Below are 27,950 nucleotides of genomic sequence, written 5' to 3'. Positions count from 1 at the left end.
AAAATGAACGTTAAAAGAACAGTCGCGTTTGTCGTAATACTGTACCTAAACTAGTAAACTGGGCCATTGGAACCCCTACTGAATACAATATATATATATATATATATACGAGGGGGGACCCAAAAGAAACCGGACTGAGAGCGCGCTGCCATTCGTAGACGTAGTAGAGAGTTCTACCGCTAGATGGGGTTAGTAGAGACCTTCACGAAACAACTGTGCAGACGGCATAAATTTTCAGGCAAAAATACGAGCGTAGTGTTGTGTTTCGCTTGCAGTTATTTTGTTCCGCCTGCGAAATCTTTATGCCAAAATTAAAAGAACAGAGAGTGTGTTTGAAGTTTTGTTTCCTGGTTGAAAAATCGGCAACGGAAGCTTACCAAATGTTGCAACACGCTTTTAAAGAGGATGCTATGAGCCGCACACAAGTTTTCGAGTGGTTTAGACGCTTGAAATGTGGTGAGATGAGTGTCTAAGACCATGCTCGTTCTGGGCGTCCTTCAACGTCTCGAAACGATGAAAACGTTGCAAATTCTGTCAAAAAATGAACAAAGATCGTCGTTTCACAATCGACCAGATTTCAAAAGAAACAGGGGTGAGTTGGAGCTCCCGTCAGCGAATTTTGACTGAGCAGTTGCAAATGAGACGTGTTTCCGCTAAATTTCTTCCTCGCATTCCCAGACAGGATCAAAAGAACATTCGATTAAATTTGAGTAGGGATTTAAAAAAAGTGATTGAAAGTGATCCAAACTTCTTGACTAAAGTCATTACAGGTGATGAGAGTTGGTGTTAGGGGTATGACCCAGAAACTAAGCAAGCGTTAAGCCAGTGGAAGTTTCCCAACTCTCCGAGACCAAAAAAAAAGCAAGGCAGTTGAAGTCGAATGTGAAGGCAATGATCATTGTCTTTTGTGATGTTCGTGAAATTGTGCACCAAGAATTTGTTCCCCCTGGCCAGACTGTTAACCAGCACTTTTATCTCGAAGCTTTAAGACGTCTGCGAGAGGATGAGCGGAGGAAACGCAAGGAACGTTGGCGATCAGTTGACTGGTTCCTTCATCACGACAACGCCCCCGCACACACGGCCTTACGAGTGACCCACTATTTGGCCTCTCGTGGATCGACTGTCGTTCCGCACCCTCCCTATTCACGAGACCTAGCCCCGTGCGACTTTTTCTCTTTCCGAGAATGAAGAAAAGTCTAAAAGGGAAGCGTTTTGGTGATGTGGAGGCCGTACAAACAGCTTCGCAAAGGGCACTGGACGATATCAGCGTTGAAGAGTTCCAGAGATGCTTCAAACAGTGGGAAAAAAGACTTGACAAGTACATCGCATTTCGTGGAGAGTACTTTGAAGGTGACTGAAGGAATTTTGTGCAAGAGTTAATAAATAACGTTTTTATACAAAAAATCCGGTTTCTTTTGGGTCCCCCCTCGTATATATATATATATATATATATATATATATGGGCGTGTTCAGATAAGAACGGTAATCGAGGTCCCATGACCATTTTTTGTTTTCAATGAAATTTTTATATATGATGGGCAAATGTGTCCACACAAAGGAATGAACCTTAGTTTTTCAAGAACCTTCGTAGTTTTCTCGGAAAAAAATCGCATGTCACAAGAGGTGGAGAATGTCGTTTTTGGCACTTCGCAATGTTGCAAGTTTGAAGCCTCATTCCATGCACAAAAAATTTTTTCCGCGCATAAGCATTTTTTCAGAACTTCTTTACAACTTGTACAATCCGAGAAAGTAAAAAATGTTTTCTTGCTCTTTCAACCTACGGAGTAAAAAAATTGCGAACTTCGCTTCCGGAGCTATGCGGTGCAAAAAAGGCACTTTTCAGGGCAGCCTTAGGGCAAGATGCCTAAAGATCTCCCCAATGAATATTTTTCTCAGTATTTTTCAGCTGTTTTTACTCACCTCAGGCAAGTTATGTTGCTCTAGACTTGACAGATAGTTTTCAGTAGAGTCTCAAAATTGGCCGAAGTTCAAAAACGCCAAAAAAGTGACAACTTTGACTAGGGTTTAAAAAAAAACATCATCATCGAAATTTGTGAAAATTTGCCTGAATAATCCTCAATACATGATAATTTTTAGGCACTAGAAAAGTGTTGCATTATATTGTTTTAAAATACAAAAATAAACACAAAACTGAGTCCACGTTTTTGTTGTATAGAATTGCTTATTACTGCCTCTTAGATATAGTAGATGTCAGAAATTTGATTTAGCACTCATTGAACGTGGTTACATTTTATTTACCCCAATATCCGAACCATTCTCAATGCTTATAGAACTTCTATTCGCTTGTTAGCGGCGCTCTTAATGCGTGAAAATGGGAATAAATTCGCTATTTTGCTTGATGTCATAAGAATTGGCTGGTGGCGGTCAAACGTTGTTCGTATTCTCTAACTTATTCGTCGTACGGTCTATTGGTATATATAATCGATTCTCATGTATTGAGGATTATTCAGGCAAATTTTCACAAATTTCGATGATTTTTTTTTTTTTAAACCCAAGTCAAAGTTGTCACTTTTTTGGCGTTTTTGAACTTCGGCCAATTTTGAGACTACTGAAAACTATCTGTCAAGTCTAGAGCAACATAACTTGCCTGAGGTGAGTAAAAACAGCTGAAAAATACCGAGAAAAATATTCATTGGGGAGATCTTTAAAAGATATTAGATCCTTTCTCGGGTCTTAGAAAAATTTCTATATATAAAAGTTAATATTAACGCGTTTCTCAAATCGGCGTTTTCGAACCTGCGTCTATTTACCTCTGTGTTCAATGGTTCTACAAGGCACTGTCAGGAGACAAAACGCCGTCTCCTGAGGGGAACGATTTATCTGCAAGGGTTTTAATCATGAGGAGTTTTAATCGGGAGGCAATTTAAAAATTTGATGCCGCTTCATGTGCACATTGCAATTCAGAAAATCGTAACAAGAAATGAACGGCGGCAGTTGATTTCGGTTTTGCGCACAGTATATTGTCGAGCACGAAGCACTAGCCAGATCATAGTCCCTTCCATTCAGAAGCAGCGGTGGAGGCCACGTAGGATGCACTGCCTTAAGTTGACTGAGCGTACTTCCACAGGTGGAGCGTCTGAACTCAAGGCACTTTCTTTGCCAGTTTCCATTGTTCCTTCTTCACTTCGCGAAAGTCTGCAAGCTCCCTCTGTGGCAGCTCCAGAATGGTGATGTTCTTTAGTGTTTCTTGAATTGCGTCTACGAAGCCTCTGGCTGTGTGTATGGCCTCACTTACAGGCTTCCGCAAGTTGTGTTGTGAAGCTCGATGGTGTTATGCTGCATCATGTTTCCTCAGGAATTGTGCCACTATCCACATGATGGCATTTTCACTTTGGAAAATTTTGAAATGAGCAGCGAGGATGAGGTGTTGATTGCCACATGGGAATACGGTGTGCTAGTTAAAAAAATTCTGACCGCTTCATCCTTTATTACAGAATTTCTAAGAGTGGCCATGAAATGCATTCCCTACAACTACATTATATCTGTGCAAGCAAGAGCAATACACGAAAAAACACACGGCTGCAAGAGAGGTGCAATTCTTTTACATTTTGATTTCGCCAAAAAATGAACAGTTGTGCTTCCAGACTGAGTACAAGCGTACCATTGGCAGAAAAAGCAGGCAACTGTGTTTACCTGCGTTGTCATGTCAAGAAAATCGACTGGTAACTACGCCGTTAATTTCGACGATATGTCTCATGATTCTGCTCATGCATGCTTGGCTCTGTCGAAAATCAAAGCACATCTCGAATAAAAACCGCCAATCTACACCAAGATAATATATTTGAGTGACGGGGCTCCCGCTGACTTCAGGAATAAATCCCAGTTTCATGAGCTGCAGCGCAGTGAATGTCAATGGACGATATTGATGTTTTCGGCCTCTGGACACTGCAAAAATGCTTGCGACGGTGCTGGTGGGCCAGTGAAACATCGAGCATCAAACCACAACTTGCGGAAGCCTGTAAGTGAGGCCATACACACAGCCAGAGGCTTCGTAGACGCAATTCAAGAAACACTTAAGTACATCACCATTCTGGAGCTGCCACAGAGGGAGCTTGCAGACTTTCGCTAAGTGAAGAAGGAACAATGGAAACTGGCAAAGAAAGTGCCTGGAGTTCAGACGCTCCACCTGTGGAAGTACGCTCAGTCAACTTAAGGCAGTGCATCCTACGTGGCCTCCACCGCTGCTTCTGAATGGAAGACGCTGTGATCTGGTTAGTGCTTCGTGCTGGACAATATACTGTGCGCAAAACCGAAATCAACTGCCGCCGTTTATTTCTTGTTACGATTTTCTGAATTGCAATGTGCACATGAAGCGGCATCAAATTTTTCAATTGCCTCTTGATTAAAACTCCCCACGATTAAAAACCTTGCGGATAAATCGTTCCCCTCAGGAAACGACGTTTTGTCTCCTGACAGTGCCTTGTAGAACCATTGAACACAGAGGTAAATAGACGCAGGTTCGGAAACGCCGACTTGAGAAACGCATTAGTATTAACTTTTATATATAAAATTTTTTCTAAGAACCGAGAAATGATCTAATATCTTTAAAGAATCGATTATATATACCAATAGACCATACGACGAATAAATTAGAGAATACAAACAACATTTGACCGCCACCAGCCAATTCTTATGACATCAGGCATAATAACGAATTTATTCCGATTTTAACGCATTAAGAGCGCCGCTAACAAGCGAATAGAAGTTCTATAAGCATTGAGAATGGTTCGGATATTGGGGTACATAAAGTGTAACCACTTTCAATGAGTGCTAAATCAAATTTCTGACATCTACTATTTCTAAGAGGCAGTGATAAGCAATTCTATATAACAAAAACGTGGACTCAGTTTTGTGTTGATTTTTGTATTTTAAAACAATATAATGCAACACTTTTCTAGTGCCTAAAAGTTATCATGTATTGAGGATTATTCAGGCAAATTTTCACAAAATTCGATGATGATGTTTTTTTTTAAACCCATGTCAAAGTTGTCACTTTTTTGGCGTTTTTGAACTTCGGCCAATTTTGAGACTGTACTGAAAACTATCTGTCAAGTCTAGAGCAACAGAACTTGCCTGAGGTGAGTAAAAACAGCTGAAAAATAATGAGAAAAATATTCATTGGGGAGATCTTTAGGCATCTTGCCCTAAGGCTGCCCTGAAAAGTGTCTTTTTTGCACCACATAGCTCCAGAAGCGAAGTTTGCAATTTTTTTACTCGGAAGGTTGAAAGAGCAAGAAAACATTTTTTATTTTCTCGGATTGTACAAGTTGCAAAGAAGTTCTGAAAAAATGCTGATGCGCGGAAAAAATTTTTTGTGCATGCAATGAGGCTTCAAACTTGCAACATTGCGAAGTGCCAAAAACGACATTCTCCACCTCTTGTGACATGCGATTTTTTTCCGAGAAAACTACGAAGCTTCTTGCAAAACTAAGGTTCATTCCTTTGTGTGGACACATTTGCCCATCATATATAAAAATTTCATTGAAAACAAAAAATGGTCATGGGACCTCGATTACCGTTCTTATCTGAACACGCCCATATATATATATATATATATATTATTTTACCGGTACTCACCTATGGGGCAGAAACGTGGAGGCTAACAAAGAGGGTTCAGCATAAGTTAAGGACAATGCAGCGAGCTATGGAAAGAAAAATGATAGGTTTAACGTTAAGAGATAGGAAGCGGGTGGAGTGGGTGAGGGAACAAACGCGGGTCAATGACATCCTAGTCGAAATCAAGATGAAGAAATGGGCTTGGGCAGGGCATGTAATGCGAAGGCAAGATAACCGCTGGTCCTTAAGGGTAACGGAGTGGATTCCAAGAGAAGGCAAGCACAGCAGGGGACGGCAGAAAGTTAGGTGGGCGGATGGGATTAAGAAGTTTGCGGGAATACGGTGGCCGCGACTGGCGAAGGACAGGGTTAATTGGAGAGACATGGGAGAGGCCTTTGCCCTGCAGTGGCTGTAGTCAGGCTGATGACGATGGTGATATTCCACACTTTTCCTTGCTCACTTATGTAAAGAAAACTGTCTCTGTTGTATGATCATCAACCGAATCTCAACTCGGCTCATAATGATAACTCTCTGATGTATCAATTAAGATTTTTTTTGATGCCCGATGACACACTGCCACGGAGAGACCAAGTGTGTAGGCGAGATTATGTTCCCAATTTATTGGCGACACTTCAGGCTTCCACTTCAATGCGAACGAATTATGATTCAGAGCGTAGACTCTTTTACAATCCTCGGGCCACCCTGCATTAGGACTGGGTCACTTGGTGACTCATCACTTTCATCTTCTACCAGCTAGTGCCTCCCACAGCACAGTGTCAGATAGAGCATTGCCCTTTGACCTTTTCGAAACAAGGTCAAATAGAGAAAGGTCATTGACCTTTCTTGAAAAGGTCAATGAACTTTCTTTTTCTGAAAAGGTCAATGAAGTACAGGCAAATGCCTCCCACAGCACAGTGTCAGATAGAGCATTGACCTTTTCGAAACAAGGTCAAATAGAGAAAGGTCGTTGACCTTTTTGAGAAGGTCAATGACCTTTCTTTCTCTGAAAAGGTCAATGAAGTACAGGAAAAGTTGTCATCTTGTGCTTTCAGGTTGCTCCTGCAGCTGGGCTTCTGCGCATGCAACATTTGGGCACGGGCTTCGGAAGAACTCGACGCAGTGCTTCCGTTGGTTCCGCAATACGTGTGGCTCACGGGGTTCCTATGGACCCTGGTGCTCCTGCCACTCAACGAGCTGATTAAGATACACGAGATCAGGTAAGCCAGTACATCAACTGTGGAGCTACTAAACCAGACTCTTGTTTAACTGACAAAGTCGTAAAAGTGGGGAAAGTTTGCGATATAGATGAGAGTTTCGAGATGAGTACTAACTACCAAAGTGCAAAGTACCGAAATTTTTATTGTACTGACACGCATATTTGAAATTTGGACCTTCCATTCAACCTTTATTTTGCAATGCAGACTCCAGTATGCAAACAGATTAGTTATGACAATGGGAACCTCGTTTAGCAGCATGAAAGCATAGAAATCATGATTTCATTTCACTAACGAACAGCACGCAAATGAGCTGTCCCCACTACTGTGAAGACAGGTTGGAGTGGGGCAAGGATGGCTTGAGGCGTTTACCACTCTTTTCCGCACACCTCTCTGTTGATCTACACGGCTGTCATTGCTGTAGGAAACGGGCCATGAAGTCCACAAGGGTGGCAAGGGGTGTGCTAATCTTGCTCGTTCTTTTGTGCTGTGGTTCACGGCATGATCTGCAAACCATGCAAAGCACTAGCTGAGCAGTTTTTTTTTTAGTTTTCACTGGCCAAGTTTCGAGATTCGTCATGAATTTCGTCACAGAAACCTTTCTCTGTATAACCAGTGGCAAACTGTTTTGCCACTGAACTAATATTTTGTGCTGAATTTGTATTGGGGGGCCGAGGCCCCGTCAGGCGTTGTTACACCTTTAGCTTCGGCCCCCCCTTAGGCACGTTCTAAGGAACAAATAAAGGAGAGAAAAAAACGCATGGTGCCTGTTGAAGTGCTTTATTATGTGGCACAGGCAGAATAGTTTAGATGTCTGGGTGTCACTATAACTTCCCGGCTGAAATGGGCGAAGCATGTTGATAATATGTGCTCCTCCACCCTTAAAAAAGCCTGGAGATTTTGAATGGGCAGTTTCTATAGTGCATTAAGAAAAAAGAACTTTAGCTCTGGAGTTTAATATCTCAAAGCTATGAGGAGTGCCTTAGTCGAGAGCTCCATATTAATTCAGAAGAGCCGGGGTTCTCTAATATGTGGTAACATCACACAGCACATGGGCCCCTTTTGCGTTTTTCCTCCTTCGAAATGGGACCACCATGCATTAAGACTGAAGGCATATAAGGGCGTATATATTAAGGCCTAGCCTCGAACATATATGTATTGCATGAGACCCCTACACATACATGGCACACAAATTTTTTTTTTAAATTCAACGTTTTGCAGCTCACTTCATCTTCAGTGACTGTAAGCATCTAGGTTCCCCTTCCACCATTTTGCAGCTTGCACATTTAGAACTGCTGCTAGAAAGAAGAGAGCAAGCCCACCTCAGCTTCTTCCTGTCATTATATTTGTCCTGCCTTGGTATCCAACGATGATGATGATGATGGTATCCAACGAAAAAACTATGTATTTTTGTGTGCACTAATACATTTAAGTAAAGGCCCGAACTTCTACGGCGGAAAATTCCAAATTCCGCGGATGCATAATGAAGAATTCATTCCGTGGAAAACATAAGATGCATGACAGAAATATGCAAGTTTATTTTTTAAGCGCAAGCCTTGCACTCTGCAGAGGTCCATCTTCTAAAATTGAAGGTGGCTGCTTTAACTCAGCATCAAGTAATGTTTCGTGTTATCTTCACTCAAGAATTGACACTTGTTTCATGCAAGTTTTTGATAATGACTGCAATGGAAGACAGTGTTGAAGTCACTTGTTCCATTCCAGCCCAAAAAGACAGGACATCAAAAGCTTCACCTTGTTCGGCTCTCTTAGCAAAAAAACAGTGCAAGCTCTTTTTCACTGGATTTCAGTTCTCGAGCATTTTTCAGGTACAATTTCAACACAGCAGCTAAAACTGGCGGTTGTTGACCAATTTGAGGCACACTTGCCCTTTTGCAGCCTTTTTTCTGATATAAACTTGGCCTGTAGCAGATCATCCTTCAACTGTGGTTGGCCTGAAAGATGTGGGATCTTGTTATATTCGTGATAATATTTGTTTTAAAATTTTCCTGCGGTCTCAAACTGCCCTCGTGTTATATTGATGCAAATAAGTAAAGTTCCTGTTCATGTCCGTGATAATAGTTCTATAAAAAAAAAATGAGAATTTGGCTTTCAACGCAAAATTCCACAAAAAATACTTATATCTCCGCTATTTTGCGACATCGTGTGAAACTGGCGGCCTTACTTGTACTTATCATTTTTTCCAAGGACAATTTCCGAATAGAATGCACTAGATAACGATTCCCTATTTTTTTCACCGGCCTTGATTGATGTGCTGTTAGCTTTTTCGGGCCTTCTTTGTCTGAAATAATTTTATTCATTCATTATCCATTTGTTTCTGTAGCGATACCTCAAAAGTATTATGTGAGAAGAGGGTCATTACAGTACAAATAGTTAAATCTATCTCAAGTGCACAGTATTAGAATGGTGCATTTTTTTGGAGAGAGATTTTTACATAGCTATGTTTACATGAACTCTCTGCTGTGGCTTGTTGCCTTCAGTGCACATGCAAGGACCTTGCACATTCTTCAAATAAATATGTTCGTTATAATTTACACCTTAAATCCATGGTTTCAGTCCATATTGTGTTGCTCTTCCCTTCCCTCTTCTCACGTTTCACAGGGCAAATCGCCGACAACAGAAAAGGGCGCGGCTCGAGTTTGGGACCAAGCTTGGCATGAACTCACCATTCTGAGATGCCGGTGGTGTGAGCGAGTTTCAAGATGACTGTCACGTATCGTGGTGGTGCAGAACCGTCGTGGCGCAAAGCTTGGTCACAATACTACTGCCTTTCCAAGACGGCCGCCCCCTCGACAAAATCACGGCCATTTCCTTCCAAGTTCCTGGTGAACTACTCACATGATCCGACATGACCGATAAACTTATGGAGTGTTGCAATGGACGGCTAACTCCGTTACTGTCATTGGAAGCTCCCAGGAATGCACCTTGATGCATTCACAAAGGAGCTCATCACATTGTGCCAATAAGAGGACAGGTGTTGAAACTGACCTCGTCCTTGAAGAGATAGAAGCTACGCTTCGTCATGATCTATCGTGATCTACGTCTTAAGGCCAGAAGAAGCCTTGCATCAAAGAGCTAGATGGATGAATCATGAAGACTCATCATGCAAGACACATGATAGAAGGCCTGGAGGGTTGCCGTAACATCACTGGCTGCACCTGGAAGCATTGTCTACAGGTTCCAAGAGATAGATTGCTGGCAATGTCATGTGTATGCCATGGATGGTTTGACTGTTGTATGGCATTAGCACACTGTGTGATTTCCATCCAAGATGGCTGCCTGGCCAGCGAATACGGGGGAGTTCCTCTTCAAAGTTTTAAGAAACAGTGCGGAGTTGCGCGCAACGGTTGAACAAACTCGTGGTGTGTCGTTCCTGGAGGTTGTTTATCTGCCAACGTTCAAAGCTCCTTGGAGTGCTCCCTGATGCACCAGGTAAACAAGTTCTTTGTGTTGTGTACTGTGGTGGAAATTTAAACACTTGACACATCACCAAGGTGACAAAATGACATTTTCGTGAACTGTGTTGTGCAGACAAAGTGACTCTTGCCAGCTCATTTGAGAAACAGGAAACAGTGATAAGTCATGTTCAGCTGAAGTCCTTGTGTGGAGCTGTAACGTCTAAAGTAGCATAGCTGTTTACTGCGTGCTTTGTTGAAGCAATTTGTAGACGGGTTTCATAGGCATGAAGTTTGTCACCACGTTGGTGGAAACGGTTGTTGTCTGTTACAGTTGACTCTCAAATAATTTAAATTCAAAGGGGACCTGAAATTTGTTTGAATTTCACAGAATTCAAATTAAACGGAGCCCTTTTAAAGGGACACTGAGGACAAACTTAAGTTGGCCTTTGTTGCTAGACTGCAGCATGCTAACGACAAAGATAACTGCCTTCGATGAAATTGGCCTTTGTTTTCTAGCTGTTATGAGCTAGAAAAGGTTCAAAAAATGCTACACAGGCGCTGCTACCAACAGCAAATTTCACACACACAAAAAAAAGGTAAAACAGTGTGCGTCCACACAGGTTTGTACTGATCTCAGCAAATTTCACACACAGACAAAAAAAAAAGTAAAACTGTGCGTCGACTCAGTTTTGTACTGATCTCGGAGGCTAGGCGAAACTGCCATCCACGACGATCACAGAGTCTTTCTGTGTAGGGGTCACCAGTTTCGACTGAGTGGTAAAAAAATTTTTATATTCAATTTTCTCGGCAATGAGTGCATTTCTCACTGCCCAACAAACGTTGGCGTACCCAGAAAAAGCCACAGAATCGATTTTTACTAGAGTAAAAATTAGATGGTGTTGTCTTCAGTGTCCATTTAAAACACTTTACGTTGACGCAGTCAGTGCATCAGTTCAAGTATAGTGGATGTTTGAATTCTAGCGGTAGTTCTTCAACCATAGAGTTTCTGTGAAAGCTGCATTGTTTTGCTTTGTAGCCACACAGCTGTGCTTGCACGCGTGGTAATCAGTTATTACTCTCTTGTTTTGGATGTTCAAAATAATTGAGTTCAAATTAATGAGAGTCAATTGTAGTCTGTTTTGGGGAGTGCGAGACAATATTGCTTGAATTTATCGATGTCTAATGTGTATATAGAAAGGGAGAAGTTTTGGTGCAAGGAAGGTAATCCACTTGATAATCAAGAAAAGGAAATGGACTTGGGCTCTGGATGTTATCCAGGGAGTAGGTAGGCAAGCAGTGCTCGGCTCTTCTTAGTATAATAGAGTGTGCACCAAAAGAAAGGAAAAGTTGCTGTGCGTTACAGGGAATGAGATGAACTGACAGTCTTGGGAAATTTGCCCAGGTGGTGCGGTTATGTGAGATTACTGCAATGGAATTTTGTCCTTCATTAGCCTAATACTCCAGTCACACACGTACCTCAAAGGGCTCTGAGAATCAGGTCCTTTTGTTCAAAGGTGTACCCAGCCTTTCCTCTGAAGGTATTTAAGGAATGCATGACGAGGACATCGGTTTTATTGTGATGATGACGATGCATGAATGAAATGGACACTTTCGACTGTTGCGCTGTGCTAGGAGAACTTTGTTGCTCTGGGTTGTGCGGTGGATGCCTGGGCTTCCGGTACATTGAGATCACAGAATTTGTGACGCTGTAAATATTTAAAATGCTTCGTCATTGTCCAATTTGAGTGTGGCTATGTGGTGAACTTTCATATCAGGAGACATCATCAAACCTTCATTGCACATGTTGAAAGTGATTGCAGTTTCATTCAAGTATTGTGTGGTGAAATTCGTAATCACACCAAGATGTACATTGCTCCAGGTCGGCAGCAATGTTGCATGCCTTGAGTTGCTTAAAGGTGCACTGAAGAGGAATCTGAACTCTTCTTTTTGCCGCTGGAACTCGATCTACACGTTCTGAGCATTCTTAGAAACTTCGATTTATTGCCCTGTGTGGCTGATTTTCCTAATTAAATCGAAATAACATCCTGCTCCCGCCTTTTTTTTTTTTAATTCTCCCTCGTACGGTGGGCGGAGTCAACCAACGCATGGAGTGCCTTGCAGCCAGCTCCGTGGAGGCTTTGCTTTCGCTTTATTTTGTTTTTTTAGGTTTCCGTGAATAAATAGTTTCATTCGCAGATGATATAGCCACAAAATAAGCCCGCAGAAATAAAAATACGCGCGGACTATTTGCTTCTACGGACTACTACGTATTACTCCGCCGATGGCAGAGGGGCAAGCCGCCACGGGACTGGGTGAAAGGCGCTCCACGCGTTGGTCGACTCCACCCACCGTACGAAGAAGAATTAAAAAAAAAGGCGGGAGCCGGACGTTAATTCGATTTAATTAGGAAAATCAGCCACACAGGGCAATAAATCGAAGTTTCTAAGAATGCTCGGAACGTGCAGATCGAGTTCCCGTGGCAAAAAGACGAGTTCAGATTCCTCTTCAGTGCACCTTTAAGATTGATTGTTTCAATGAAACTTGTAACTAAGGCTGAAAGAGCTGCATGTATTTTTATGTTTGTCTCCACTGCTCGAGCAGTGGAGGAGTTCTGTAGGGAACATGAGAAATGACACACAAACCAGGAAACTGACAAAGCATGGTGATGGTAAAAGGCCAGCTCAGTATCAGAAATCCAAATCGTAAATGTGCTTGTAGACCTTAAAAAAATCAAACCATTGAGTCGTGAAAGTAAAAGGAATCGCTTGAAAGGTTTTGCATAGCAATAGAAACCATGGTTGTTATTGGATGTTGTACCAAGAGAGCTAGATTGATTCCTTTGTTCCTTGTAGCTTTCCTTGGTGTGTGTGTGTGTACCAAAACTGTTCTTAGCCCAGCTTTTTTTTTTTATTTCATAACCTTATTTTTTTCCTGTACTATCATTGTGCATGTCACCTATTCCATCGTCGACCAAATGATGCAAACGTGTGAACAATTTTGTCATTGATCAGAGTTCTCTGTTCATGACCATATTCTTTAAAAGAAATGAACAACAATGTTCACAAGTCCCATATTTCTTCTGTAGATTTTTACCTCCTTTCACATGCTATGTTGTTTTACTGTACACTTATCCAAACCAGAAACACAGGTCGGCCCGTTGTGTACCATGACCCTCGCAAACTTGAATCAGGGATGTTCCAGTGGAAGATCAGTGTTGTTCGTCAGCGCTGATCTTCACTTTGTGAAGATCACTGCGAGGATCACTGTGAGGATCACTGTGCTCACCTTGTGAGCAGTCCACATTTTTTTTTTGCACTTGGTGCTTGTCATCATAATGTGTGCCTGCTTTTCACAGGTGCCTGCTTTTCATTCTTTTTTTTACATAACGCTTTCGCCTGTGCCCACCCACAGCGAGGAAAGTTCCCCTCTTGTAGGTTCTTGTTCTGTGCTACAGGAGTAACACTGTTGGAAAATGTGGCAGTTTTTCCAAGATTGCAGGTCTGTTCCGATTTGGCTGCCCCACTACACCAGTTCCGTAGCGTTCCACAGCGGTGCCACAAGCGTGCAGCACCTAAGTTAGGCTTAGCACCTAGGTTAGGCTTAGCAAAACGAATGGTTTAGTGCAGGCCTGGATGTCTGGTTGCCTTGGCATCTGCACTAAATTGCAGCCAGCTGTGTGCCGCTCACGTCAATGGCCGCCAGCATTCCGAACCACGGGAAGAAATTTCAAACAGCAAGTTGCGATGTAGTGCAATTGCAACCAGCCCCAGGAAATCCGTCATTTTGCTGAAGAAAAGTTATTTTTTTTTATGCTCAGGATTTACGACTATGCACTGAATGCTGCCTTTGGGGTTTGGCTTTACCTCTTGTGTTTACAATCCCGAAACCATGAACAGCCAACCACCTCTCCATTTCAAATTAAGACTGTGGTCATACCGATATCTTCTACGACCTATGCAAGGGCGCCGCCACCTTTCTGCACTACGGCTGCAACTGCACTCTGGAAAATGCAAGCCAGCCGAGAACTCGAACTGCATTGCACTCGAAAACTTTTCCTGGCAATGGAGCAGAAGCTACAGTGCCGAAACGCACCCTTTTTTCCTACGCAGCAGAATGCAGTCTCCGCTTGCTGTTATTAGTTTTCTCATAAAACATAGTATATTGTCAATATTCATTATTATTTTAGGCAAATTTCTAACAGAGCTGCCAAGTCAAGGAAAACATCGTTCTCAATTACAACAATTTTGCTAGGCATGTCTCATTACAAAAAGCTTCCATAGATGGCGCCAGCTGTATCAGTGACAAAATGAAAGCTATCGTACAGAGATCAATGCGCCAGGCAGCCAGGTATATGGCCGTGCGGCTGAATTATTTGGCAGAATAATACAGGTAAGAGACACTCCACCCACGTCGCCTTACCATCATTGCCAAGACAAGTTGTTGCCGAGTGTAGGCGGGACTTCTGTAAAATGAATGCAAAAGTAATGTGTGCTCCTTGAACAGGTGCAGCAAGTGCAGCCAAATCAAACAGACCTTGTGTCGACTGTTCCGAATGCTTCCAATGTGAAGCGCGATGAAATGTTGCTTGCACAAAGTGTCATCACATTTCTCTCATTTGTGTGAGTTTTCTCAGGACAGCAACTCTCAGGTTCACATGTGCAAGAGTCCTGTGTTGTGTCCATGAGCTTCATAAATGTGAAAACTTGAATCCAGGGTTACCTGTTAGTGATTTGATTTTATGGAAAATTGTTTCTGCTGAGCACAAAGTTGCATTTAGGTTGTTCGTGCTGCAGTTAAAAGTGCATACAAGGGTAACCAAAATGGGTAATCAAGTTATATCATATTTACTTGAACATGAATATGGTAAGACTTCTCACACGATGTTGACTCGCACATTATAAATGAACACCACGGTACAAACTGGAATTTTACTTTTGTTTTCCCTGTGGCGATATCTAAGGTCAGCCCTTGCATTACAGTTGAGTAAACACAGTACCTCTTGTTTGTTCAATAGCTTGGTCCACTGGAAAAATGGCATCTTTCAAGCACCTGCAGGTAGCTGAAAAAGCCTGATTTAGCTCTAACAGCCAAACTTGTTTTCTGGAAAGTAACAGCAAGACGAACATGTGCGTGTTGCCCATGGGTAATGAAACAGCGTGTCGTGCTGGAAGTAATCGCATTAAGATTACTAGATGATAGCCTAACAGCAGAATTTGTTATGCCTAGCATTAGTGTACTATGGTTTGGTTTGGTTTGGTTTGGTTTGGTTTGGTTTATGGGGTTTAAAGTCCCAAAGCGACTAAGACTATGAGAGACGCCGTAGTGGAGGGCTCCGGAAATTTCGACCACCTGGGGTTCTTTAACGTGCACCGACATCGCACAGTACACGAGCCTCGAATTTCTCCTCCAAAGAAATTAAGCCGCTGCGGCCGGGATCGAACCCGCGTCTTTCGGGCCAGCAGCCGAGCACCATAGCACTGAGCCACCGCGGCGGCATTAGTGTACTATGTCCACACCCATAAAAAAAATGTCTACGGCTATGATTATGAAGCCACAAGAAAAGTGTTGCTGCTGGACAGCAGCTTCCAAGTAAGCACACACAGAAAACATCCACTGCCAACTGTTTAACATGTCTACATCTTTATTTACAGGATTGGTCATAGAGTATCAGGTTAAAATATTTACATGAGAGACAAAAGTCTTATGATGCACTCACAGACATGCACAACACACTCACTTGCACACAACTTTGGTATTTCACAATCGTGCTGATGAAGAGAGTCCTCTGTGGCACGAAATGCACAACAAATTGATACAACTGTCTACGAGAATTTTTTTTTTTTTAAGCACAAAGATGCAGTCTGAAAGTGCACTTGATGAATCGGCTCATCACACAATGATAAATAAAAAGATAAACTGGCACAGTCGTCCTGAGAAGACTTGGGAAGAGTCACTGACTTTGCCATTGCGAGGATGTAGATTGGAATCCGAGGGAGGGTCTGATGGATCGAACGATAAATATGTCAAGAATGAGATTCAGGAACCATGCGTGGAATAGGAACACTGGCGTCCTCAGTAGAAACGGCTGTGAGGCGTTCACCAGAGGAGTAAAAGATAAGTTCCGTGGCAGCTCTACAAGACATGACAAGATTGTGGTGCCCACAGGCACCAGAGAGCCACATGGGTAGTCACATTTCTGTTGGCAACAAACGACCGACGCACGGACTTAGTACATATCCATGCTGGTCTTCTTGCCAAGGTACGGAGCTGTGCGCTTGTAGTTCGTCGAACTGCGAGGAGATGCTCGCCGTGAGAATCCCGAGCTCGTCGTTCCAGTGCTTTGAGAGTTGTATCCAGAGCCAGAGCTGAGTGTGCCGGTGCGGTATGGCTCGCGCTTGATGCACCTGAGCACATTGTCTCTCAGGTGCGTGCCAACCTTTTGCGTGCATGAGAAAGCGACGAAAATGGACAGCCCTTCCAGCGTGTTGAGGAGTACGAAGATGTACCACAGCACCTCAACATCGAGGTACCCTGCCACAAAGCCCAGGGTCCAGGACAGGCCCATCATGACTGCAAGCCGGATGTAGAGACTGAAGTTGCGCCTTGCTGCGCTGCCTGAACGCTTGACGCTAGACTTTGTCGAGCTGACCACCATGACAGCGGTGGAAGTGAAGAGGATGATGTTGAGAAGCATGAGCGCGCCGGCAGGGGCGGCAAAGAACACGAGGAGGGCCTTCCGTTGGCCAAACCAGCAGCCATGGCGCCCAAACAGAGGTCTGAAATCCTCAGCAATGCCAACGGAACGGTCGTCCAAGAAGACAGCAATACCAACAACAACAGCTGGCAGGGCCCATGAGAAAAGACTGTAAAGAGTGAAGCGTTGCCACTGGGTGCCAGAACTGACCCGCAGTTCTCGTGTGGCGACGCGCAAGGTCCGCCAAACATCAAATGCCATGGTGCTCATCCAGAAGAACGAAGAGAGGAAAAAGTAGTAGGTCGTGACAGCGAGGGCCCGGCAAGCTTGTCCATGGAGCTTGTCCGACATGCCAATAAGGAAGCTGATGTAGGCAGCGAGGAGGGCTAGCGAGAGGCTGGCGAGATTTCGTCCAGACAGGTTCCTCATGTCCGGCACCAAGACAAACACAATAAGGTGCGCAAAGAGGCACACGATAGACACACCAAGACCCACCGCTGAGACATAACCCATGGTCGTGGAGAACTTGGCTATCTCGTTGGTTCCATTGAAAACAATGCACACAAGGGCCTCAAGGCCGGGCATCTCCAGCCTGAAACTGTCGGGAGCAAACTCGCGGTCATACCGCATGGCATAGAGGTAGCCGTTGGACCTTATCACATACTCTCCCTCGTTCAGCAGTGTCTTCCGGCATGTGAGGAACTCGTGGGTGTACGATGACGACTCGTTGCCACTCCTTGGTAGAATCGTATCTGGAACTTCGTCATCAGGATATTTATCCTTGACACATTTATCACCTTCAAGAACGTAACCTTCGACACCACACAGAACATTACGGCAGGTCTTGTAGAACGGGTCGTAAAGCTCGCCGAAATCACAGCGTTTCTTCTTGCCTACAATGTTGCCGGCAGCCGGACTGACGTCCATGAGGATGCTGAAGCTGAAACCGCGGGGACTGACAAAGCTGGTGTCGCTGTAGAAGCCGCAGATCTGGAGTGGGGCGGTGTCGTTGTTGCACACCATGCACTCTGGGTTGCGGTAGTTCACACCATAAACGTTGATCACCGACTGGTACGACTGACACAGCTTCTCAGTCTCCGTACCGACCCAGCTGGGATCACAGGTTGACACGAAGGAACTGCAGGTGTATGCGCTTGATAGGTTCTGGGGCGCATACTCCAGCACACAGGCGAAGAAGCGTGGAATGTCACCAGGGGCTGTGAACCAGACACCCCAGCTGGTATTTGTGGGGTCCAGTTGGATGTTGTTTCGGATGTCCTCCCCAGTCATGTTGATGAGACCATAAAACTCCTTGCAGTCCAGGTTCACCTGCAAACAATTGGACATTCACTATAAGTTGCCATGTTACCGCAGTTTGCAGAGCCTATTAAGGAATCTACCTGGCATAAAAGTTCTATTCGGATGATAACTGTAACCAGGTTTCTTTGATCCTCGATTAGAAATAAGCTGCAACTAGCTGCAGCTCAATTCTTATCCATACTGCTTAGTTTAGTTTAGTTTATGGGGTTTAACGTCCCAAAGCGACTAAGGCTATGAGAGACGCCGTAGTGGAGGGCTCCGGAAATTTCGACCACCTGGGGTTCTTTAACGTGCACTGACATCGCACAGTACACGGGCCTCTAGAATTTCTCCTCCAAAGAAATTCTAGCCGCCGCGGCCGGGATCGAACCCACGTCTTTTGGGTCAGCAGCTGAGCACCATAACCACTGAGCCACCACGGCGGCGCCCAGATAAGATTATGGTTAGGGCCCTGAACTTTCTGCTGTGGGAAATTCTAAATTCTGCGGGTGCAGAATAAAGAATCCGCGAAATTCCGCAGATACAGACTTAAGAATCTGAGAAATTTCAGGAGAACCACAAGACGCATGGAAGAAATGTGCAAGTTTATTTTTAAGCACATGCCTTGCATGCTGCAGAGGTCCCTCTTTAAAAATCGAAGGCGGCTGTTGTAACGCAGGATCAGGAAAGGTTTTCTTGCTGCAGTGAAACTTCGTTACAAGTGATACCAAGGTTACCCGGGAAAGATTTGTCTTGTAACCACGTGTAACTAAGGTCCCTTGTAACCAAAAATTCTGCTCTTCCCAAGCAACCTTTCGCGGCCGGTCATTAATTTAACTGCAGTCGGTCGCAGTGGTCAGTTTGCTGACAATCCGGTGGGCAGGTTGTGATGACACCGCCAGGTCACATGACCTAGATGACCCACCTAGGTTGCTTCTCAAAAGGATTTACTACAGACGGGAGCATTAATTGCTCTCGCATAAAATTATTCATGTTTCATATTAGAAAGTTATGTGGACGGAGAGGAGACCAATCAGATCATTAGCTACAGCAGTGCTAGCCTTGCAATGGGTAACAGCAACTGCTCAGGCATGACACTTTGCTCTTGGCTTCGGTAACCCTAACCTCATTCGTTCTGTTAGCACTGCTCATGGTAATGAAGTATTTAAAACAAGACCAGGTAGGAGGACATCCGATGCTAATGGGACAGGTCTCTGCACTATGTGGTGTTAGAATATACACCATGCTCTGCACAGTTGTCTAGAGCACTCAAAAAGCATGCAGCAATGTACAGAGTGTTCCGTGTTTGTCTGTCTGGGTTGCAAAAAATTGTCCTGTGCAAACTACTTGCTGTTTGGGTTCAAGCACAGACCATAGGGTAGCTTGTGATAAACTGCGTTTTTCAATAAATAATTTAAACATTGGAACATGTCTGAATTGTCAAGGATTGGCAAAAAACTACAATCGTCTGCACGCAGAATTTTTGTCTAGGCAAGCGGAGCAGCAGATTTAACAGGTTGCGCCATCTGGGTACTGCAAGACCTACCCAAGCTCTGAGCAAGGATATTGGTTGACTCGCTGTTCGCCAGATGGCGCAGCCTTTGAAATCAGCTATCGTGCTCGCATCGATGAAAATTCTGCATACAGACGACTCCAGTTTTGTAGCGAGAGCTACATTGGCCGTATTCTTGCCGTTTCGCTGTGGCCCCTAACAAGTTGGTCCATAACCGAAACTAAAGGTAATACTGTCACGTAGTGGTGACTGCAGTCGGACGAACAGGAAAACAGCGAGAATGTCTTCGAAACGAAACTCTTTATTTGGGCTGACTTGCGCCCGCAAAGAACTGAATCACTCGGCGGCGGCGTAGCAACAAGCGTGCTCGGCGGTCGTCGAACAGAATGAGTCGAACAGAATGATCGCCGCTGTCGGCCGTGCTCTTTTTAAAGCTGATAGCGAACCTTCGAGATAAAGCTTTAGAAGTTACTAGAACATTCTGGCGCAAGCTAGAATCGGCTCCGTCCGGATGCGATCAATCGAGATAATTCTAGGCGCGTCTTGCGTCACAAACGAAGCGATAAAGCGGCGTGCCGGCAGCCTTGAAGCATGAACAAATAAACACAACAAACAAACGCTACAAAGATTCGCGGCAATACGTAATTAGGTATTATTTTGAGCCATAAAGAACTTATCAATGACGCCAACAAACACGACGGAGCACTTTATGCACTCTACACACGTATATGTTGGTCTTTTATTTAGCTGAACAGTACTGGCATAAATACTCCTCCATTTTCAACACTGGAGTGTATTTGACTTTTGATGAGCAGTAAGTCTCATGAGCTGGAGTCTGGATCTAATGTGCAGTCTTGGTGTAACCCCCAGCCAAACTGTCTACTGAGTTTGCAATGAACTACTGCACTACTCGCTTATCTACCAAGTAAAGGTCCACTCACCTGCCACCGACGGACATCTTCAAAGTCGTCGTTGCAGACGGCGCAGAAGACGTTGGCGTACGTGACGTTCGTTCGCGGCGATGTCACCGGCGCCATGCCGTTGGGGTCGGTGACGCGTCGGTTGGCCCCGTCCTCGCATTTTCGCCGCACCTCGTCGGAGCCGCTCCAGCCGGCCTTGCAGGCGCGCCGGACCCACGTCGCCTGCATGTCACTCCGGACCCGCACGCATTCCCACTCGACGGACGGTCCGCCCCCGACGCCACCGGACGTCATCGCCAAGAGGGCCGGGGCGTCGCGGCAGCAGTCGCCGAACTTGACGCACACGTCGTCGCAGCGGCACACGTTGGCCCGGTGGAACGGGTTGTCGCCGTACGCTGCCGTCATCGACAAGGAGTCGTTGCCGCCGGCGGTCAGAGAGGCGCAAGTGTCGTTGCATCGCACAAGGCTCGCATCGGCCGGCGTGTCCCCTTGAGCTCGGCAAGGGTTGCCGCCCAGAAGGACGAGCAGAGGAATCAGCACGGCCAGGATGGAGCCGGAGGTCCCGCCTGCCAGACCCCCCATGGCTCCTGCAAAGCACAACGAAAATTGTTCTGCTGAGTACCGTGGAAGTTTGAAAACGGGCGGGAAAAACGGGCGTCTGGCAACACTGAACCTTGAAACCAGCGTGCGGAATATTTTGAAAACCGTTTTCAGTCTGTCTTTTGGTTTAAGCTTCGAAGTAGTCACAGCTAGTTACAAGACTGTTGCGGTTTGCTCCGTCGTGCACGAGATAAACCCTCCCTTCGTAGTGCCCGTGTTTTTAAGCAAGGAATTTTTTAACGCAGAGGCTGTATTGTTCACCACTTTTGAATGCATTGTGCCATTAGCTCACCCAATCCCTAACAAGGGTTGCCACTAAGTCCGCCAAATTTTCGTTTTTCCAGTTTTGCAGCAGAAATGCACAAACGCATGCAGCAACATGGTGTTATCTGCAGCAATGAGTAAGCAATGCGTAAACTCTAGACCGTGGGTGGATAGGGGCTGCCGATGCAGGCGATAGCGTTCGGCGAGCTCACGACGCAAAAAGCTGCTGCAGCGTTTTTTTTTTCTTTATATTTCTTATTTGCGCTAGTTTTTGCCACGTCGCATGAGTTGAAGGGAAAGGTAGAAGCCCGTTTCTTGGGTGAAGTCTAGCAGGGGTCGATGCATGGTGCGGCAAGCGTCCACATATTCAAGTTCGGTGTAAAGCGGTTCTAATGCGTTCTGGTGTAGCGTGTTCGCACGTCCCAGTAGCGTCTGCTTTTGCGGCTTCTGCGAGCGCTGTTGACGGCACACGTGTGTGTTGGTGCGGGCCGACGGCCGGGCCTTTCCCCACGTGTCGCTGACCAACGTACCCGCCGGTGGAAACACGTGTGCCGTTTCCTGCTGTTGGTTGATTAGTGCGTTATTCCCCGGCAGGAAAGGGAAGGGACGTGTTTTTATGCCCCGATAGCAGTTTTCTGCTTGATACGGCTTTTATTCATGCGTGAGTAATGTCCCAAGGTCGGTCTTCGTGGGTCGTGTCGTCTGCCCGTGATGTCATTTACCCGATCCGGTGTTTTCCGGCAGATGGGGACTTGCTTATCGGCGACACAAGGTACGTGTATTATTATTTATTTTTATTTTTTTGCTTTTCGCTTTCCGTCGCGATGGCTCATTGGATTGGGAATCGGCAGTAGAGCGAGTAGAGCCGACTTCGCGGGGTTGACCGAAGTCGCCCCAGTCAAAGAAAGACCATTCGGGACTTTCGAACATGCAAATGGAGCCAATTTCAACTCAATTACTTATCATTTGTTTCCAATTAGTTCCAACTGAGTTTTCGGGTGTTATAAACGGCTTTTTTTTTTCTACTGTGAATGGCCGAGGCGGCCGCATTGGGTGGAGCCGGAGCGAAATAACATTCAAATTTGTGCACGTTTAACTTTGTGCACAGGAAACTAACATACAGTATTTCACCATTCGGGGTTCCTACAATGTAGAAATGTAAAAGAAAAAACTCGCAGCTTTATTGAGAAAAGTACGATTACTGCATAGTGCTCATTAGCGAAGTGTGACCAGTTCTGGCCGTCTGAGGACAATAAAAAAGCGCACAAATAGCCAGCCTTATACAATAAATCAATATCCAAATTCATAACTTCAAGCGCTTGCCAGTACAGCAGTCGGACCTCGGAAATTTTAGGCTGTTTGTGTCAGCTTTTGCAGTGAGCTTTTGCAGTAGGCTTCCTACATCGCTGGCGACTGACAATTTTACCTTGCTCTGCTAAATATATGTCGGAAAAGACCACTTCTGCAATAATGTGAGGAATCGATATATACGCCTGTGAGCACGAATGAAAACTATTCACATTTTTGCAGTCGGTAATAGTACTAATAGCGCGTGATAAGCCGAGCATTGCACTATAGCAATGCGCGCATTATATGCGAACAACCGACTGCAGCGCAATGCCCTGCAAATGCGCATAGCCCGTGTATAACCGTATAACCCACTGACACGGTCCCCCGCCCGATGCTAAGCGGCCGTTAGCGTGTGGCCTCCTTCCTCTCGAGGCATTCGCGCAGGCTCGCGATGTTCGATACACGCATACTTTTACGAGCTCAGCGCCTGCAGCGGCCAGGCGTGGCCGTCGCCGTGATGAGTGGGCCGCCGTGGTTATAAACAGGGTCGGTCGTGGCTGGTAAGCATCTCGCTCGACAGGTGGCGCCGCCATCTGCGACCTCCCCCGTTTGAACGCCGCACCGCTCCTTCCCACAGCGCCCTCGGGGAACCGTGTTATGTAATGGGAGCCCGGTCGAGCTTGATTTATTGCAGTGCGGGGGTAAAATAAGTAACAGCGCCGAAAAAGGGCGGTTAGAACGAGACGGGAGAGAGCGTTGACCAACTGTACGCGCGAATCGGGGCGGCGTTAATTCCGTGCAGTATGCGGCAGGACGCTGCGCGCGCACGAACGCGTGAAGGGAAAGGGGAATCGCGTTTACTTGTAAGTTGTAACCTGCGATAAACTGGTTGCAAGTTTATAACACCCGCTCCGAACGCTGAAGGTTGCGCTTCTCCATAATTAGGTGCTATGCTGGGGCCGATGACGAGGCAAGAAGGTATGCAGCGAAGGAAGGCATAAACGTTCCCGCGTTTTTTGTTTTTTTTTCAGTGCCAAGCGCGGCGTCGTCTGGTTGCCGCTCTCCAATATGCATGCGCGACAACGCCTGTAAAAGCACAAAGACAAGATAATCACAAAGTAGCCAAAGGTAGGTCGGCTGATTTCGCAAACTTCATTTACTGTAAGCTTTTCAAAAGTTGTCGCATCACCGGAATAGTCGGTCAGCAGTACGGCATGGAAGGAATTTATTTGAAAGCGACTGGAAACGTTGACAACGGCTGTCGTTGGCCTCTTCGCAACATTCAAACGATTCAAATGCCAAGTAGCAGACGAACGTTACAGCTCCACGCGCGTTAAATGGACGCTCTGTGTAGACAGATTACAGCCGCGACAAACAGGAGTGACTATACGATGGTGACGTCACTGGCCGCGGGAGTTGCGACAGCGGCGGGAACTGAGCCTGAGCACGCCTGGAGCACAGTGGATCGGCTAGGCCTGACATTCGGCGCTGGGAGCGGCCAGAGTCATATAGGTATATACCCTTCGGGGAACATATAGCTCTGCAGTGAACTGTTCCTCGCACGCACAACACGGTGCGTGACCTTCTGGGAAGCGTTGTCGGCGGCGTGATTGCATCAGCAGGTTTTACGGCTGCACGGGATTAACGCGAATGTTGTCGCTACGGTGTGTAATCCGCACAAGGCCTTGAAAGGGTTACAGAAACGGGGGGGGGGGGGGGGGGGGGGGGGCATACTGTGAGCACTGCGGTTTGAACACAGCGTAGCTATCGGCCAGATAACAGTCCCATTGCACACGGCTGCTGGAGAGAAGATAACGATATCGATGTACGCCGAAACATACGGTTTTTCCACGGACACCGATACCGCTATCGTCTCTACCAGGAAAATCTGCGAAACATCTGCTTTTTCCAGCCGGTCTTGGTGACTCTATCGCACGATATCTATAGTCGGCGCCTATAGAGCAGGGTTTTAAACAAAATTTACTCTCTTTTTTTTGGTTTTCGCTTTTGTTGCTTGCATTCTTTATCACTTTTATCGCCACTCCGGCGTGCACGCCGTGCATGTGCGGCTAAAGTAACACAGAAGTTTGGCCTATAGTTGACCATAATGAAGAAACAGCTAGCTAGTCAGAAAGACGCGGACAAGTGCTTCTTTGCACCTAAGTGTCCCGGTATTCATAGTAACGGCTTCCAGACATCCTTGACGCCGGCCAACTTTTGAAACGCGCCACAAGAGCGCTTATGCCAGCTAAATCATCTCGATAACCGAGGCAACGAGTCGAATTCTACTCCGAAGGCTCACTTAAAGCACGTTGCGTGCTTACAGTTCTGCACGCCATGTCGCCATCTGCCATGTGTGATCAATGGTGAGAAGACGTGCTCGAGCGACCGTATAAGCTAATCCGGGCCGAATGGCGTGCGTTAGGTACTATTAGTGCTATTAGGTTGCATCGTTGTGCTGGTGCCTTTATGAAACCTTGCAGACGAAAATACGACTCTGTTTAACCTTTCAACGTCTGACAAGGCTCCAGCCCGTAATCCTGGTTGATTCTCGGCGTTCTTAACCAAGAAGCGGAGACTTTATATTCGCGCGCAGTACGGACACCATTCCGGTAATTCCAGGTAGTTCCAGGATCTGCTAACGCTGACCTGAACATTGGAGGACGTGTGTGTGCGCGTGGGGAGAAGGGGGGGGGGGGGGGGGGGGGGGAGCAAGGCTAGAACGTGCACCGCACCTTTTGATTTCTGGAATCAAAAGCGAGCCCGCTGCTTCGAAAGCCCCGTCAGAATTTCGCGGGAAATCCCCAACGACGAGCAACGCCCACCATTTATGGTCGGCTAGCGAGTTAAAGTGAAAGGGAAAATGAGGGCGTAACGTTGGCGATTAATCTGCTCTGTACGCGCCATAGCTACGCTGTAGGATTCTTTTAACGTCCCTTGGCTGCTGACCCGAAAGACGCGGGTTCGATCCCGGCCACGGCGGTCGCGTTTCGATAGAGGCGAAATGCAAGAGGCCCGTGTACTATGCGAGGTCAGTGCACGTTAAAGAGCCCCAGGTGGTCGAAATTATCCGGAACCCTCCGCTACGGCGACCCTCATAGCCTGAGTCTCTTTGGGACGCTAAACCCCATAAACCCATCTTTAACGTCCACTGACATCGCACAGCACACGACAGTCTTTTTGCGTTTCGCCTTCTTGTAGATGCAGCCGGGAATCGAACCCACGACTTCGTGCAGAGTGAAGCAGATGATCGGTGAAGTCTCAAAGAGTGCTCAGTGGTGGCGGCGATGATGTCATTTCCGTTCAATCAACTTAACTATTATTACTAAATTTAGCTAATACAACCTCGCAGACATTCCCTTGACCTATTCTTTGTACGGTCGCCTGTGGCACGCACTAGATGTGGAACCAAGGCGAAATTTAAAGCTGGAGAACCCGTAGGGGGGAAAAATATGGCTAGAATGATAGTCAGATGAGCCGTAATGTCATGCAATTCACTCGTAAAGTCTTTAACATACACCTACCGAATCAGCATTCGCGCCCGTAATCCGATCGCAGCGCCGTCTTCGGCGAAGCGGCAGAGAAGCTCGGAAAAGGACCACTGCACGTATCCGTTGCAGCACTCACTCTCAATACACACCACAACGCACACGTCGAATTTCGGGGTCGCAAGGCACTTGGCAAATGCACAGGTCGAAATGAGGGATTCCTGGTGGCAATATGACGATGGACCGCGTATCAAGGTCTTCCAAATTGGAGCGTTCGTTGTGTTAGTTTCTCGTTTTCCTATAGCTGAGCGCTGTCAGCTTCTGCTCATATGCTACAAGGTGATATAACGCGAGCTAATTGAACTAGGATGCCTCAGTGTTCGGCGCACTGGGATGGGGGACGCCCTAGTTCCAACTTTCGCCGCTGCGTGCGTTGGGCGAGCGCCTTTTGTCAGCTTATTTCCAAACTCCAAACAGCTAGTCGTCTGTACTGGCCTTCGTGTTTGTCTTGGCAGCGTGCGAACCGTAAACCGCGCGTTACGCCGATTGGAGCCGACACAAAAAGTTCAGCAGGTCGGGAACGAATCTGTGCTACAAAGGGGGCTGTTTATTGTTTTTTAAGTGCGAGACGGAGCGAAGCGCTTGTTGTAACAGCGCCTGGGGTACTTTGTTTCGCTTTTATATCTTTTCTGTTGTTGCCGATGAAAGAAGTGGGCGGCGCGGTTAGGCGCGTGTGAAGACTTTGGTTGACGCACACCCTACGTACGGTTGGCTAATTTGGTATGTGGCGTTGTAGCTAACTATAAGCGGGAGGCCAATAACGTGGTAAACACGCGGGGGCACGCGCGGCGATGGTCTGCGTGGAGTCTATTTTTGTGTGGTTCTTGCTTGTCCGGTTCGTGCCCTCCTAACGTGGTTGATAGTAAAGGTAGCAGAGAAGATCTCTTCGGGAAAAAATAGCGTAATGGTTAAAGGTCCGGCATTGCAGGAACTTTGAAATCCAATACTTTCCCCAGCAATGACACAGCTATCCAGGCAACGGCTTTTTTTCTTTTCGATGGGGGCGAAATACTTAAGACGCCCATGTTCTATGCGATGTCAGTGCACGTTAAAGAAATTTGTTTAAAAAGAATGAACACAGTGAGGAGCAACAGTTTGGTATTTTTTAAAAATTATTTTATACCTCTTAGCCTTCGCCGCAGACTCTCGCTTTGTGTGGTTTTTTAACTGGTAGCTTTGCGTCCTGCTGCTTTAATTCGACCTCTTCGTCAGCGTTAATTCTGCGCTTCGGAATACCAACGCAAACCACCAACCTTCCGTTCCGCAGCCGAGCGTGCCGCTAATGGCTACGATACTTACTGCCAACGGATACGTAGTTCTCCTTGTCTAGGACGCTGGAGAGTGTTTGCAGAAAGGCGTCGAATCAGACGGATGCCCCCCAAACGCCCTCCAGTGTCTCCAGCATTTAAGATTCACAAACAATTGTGTACTTAATCAACATCTTAACCACACATCAGTGACACAAGCAGCAACACCGCGCTTAAGGCTTTCGCCTCACCGCAATTTAGGTCAACAAAGTGCCCCCCTGAATTTTTTTAAGCGGTCTCTTTTTCGCAGCAAACAGATCCGAGAGTGGTGGCCTGCGGCGCACCTAACCGGACCAAAACTCGAGTGG

General features: G+C 45.9%; 2 protein-coding genes across 5 annotated transcripts in view; one reads left to right on the top strand and one right to left on the bottom strand.

The window, feature by feature from the left end:
• The window catches only part of l(2)k05819 (transmembrane protein 94-like protein l(2)k05819), a 55,203-nt gene extending 42,946 nt beyond the window's left edge, over positions 1–12,257 (top strand). For both annotated transcript variants that reach the window (XM_089588175.1, XM_089588174.1), the window contains 2 exons: positions 6,630–6,794; positions 9,411–12,257. In XM_089588175.1, the coding sequence (XP_089444301.1) occupies positions 6,630–6,775 (146 nt within the window). In that variant the 3' untranslated portion in view covers positions 6,776–6,794; positions 9,411–12,257. The remainder of the gene's footprint in view (positions 1–6,629; positions 6,795–9,410) is intronic.
• A 3,573-nt stretch (positions 12,258–15,830) lies between these two features.
• The window catches only part of LOC149348532 (uncharacterized), a 70,055-nt gene continuing 57,935 nt past the window's right edge, over positions 15,831–27,950 (bottom strand). For all 3 annotated transcript variants that reach the window (XM_089588171.1, XM_089588173.1, XM_089588172.1), the window contains exons 2-3: positions 20,655–21,220; positions 15,831–18,230 (exon numbers count right to left, since the gene is read on the bottom strand). In XM_089588171.1, the coding sequence (XP_089444297.1) occupies positions 16,434–18,230; positions 20,655–21,215 (2,358 nt within the window). In that variant the 5' untranslated portion in view covers positions 21,216–21,220 and the 3' untranslated portion in view covers positions 15,831–16,433. The remainder of the gene's footprint in view (positions 18,231–20,654; positions 21,221–27,950) is intronic.

The sequence above is a fragment of the Amblyomma mixtum genome, chromosome 4 (assembly GCF_055824585.1).
Source record: "Amblyomma mixtum isolate Tamu chromosome 4, ASM5582458v1, whole genome shotgun sequence".
NCBI lineage: Eukaryota > Metazoa > Arthropoda > Arachnida > Ixodida > Ixodidae > Amblyomma > Amblyomma mixtum.
The sequence above is the reverse complement of the archived record's forward strand: the minus strand, read 5'-3'. Positions and strand labels throughout refer to the sequence as shown.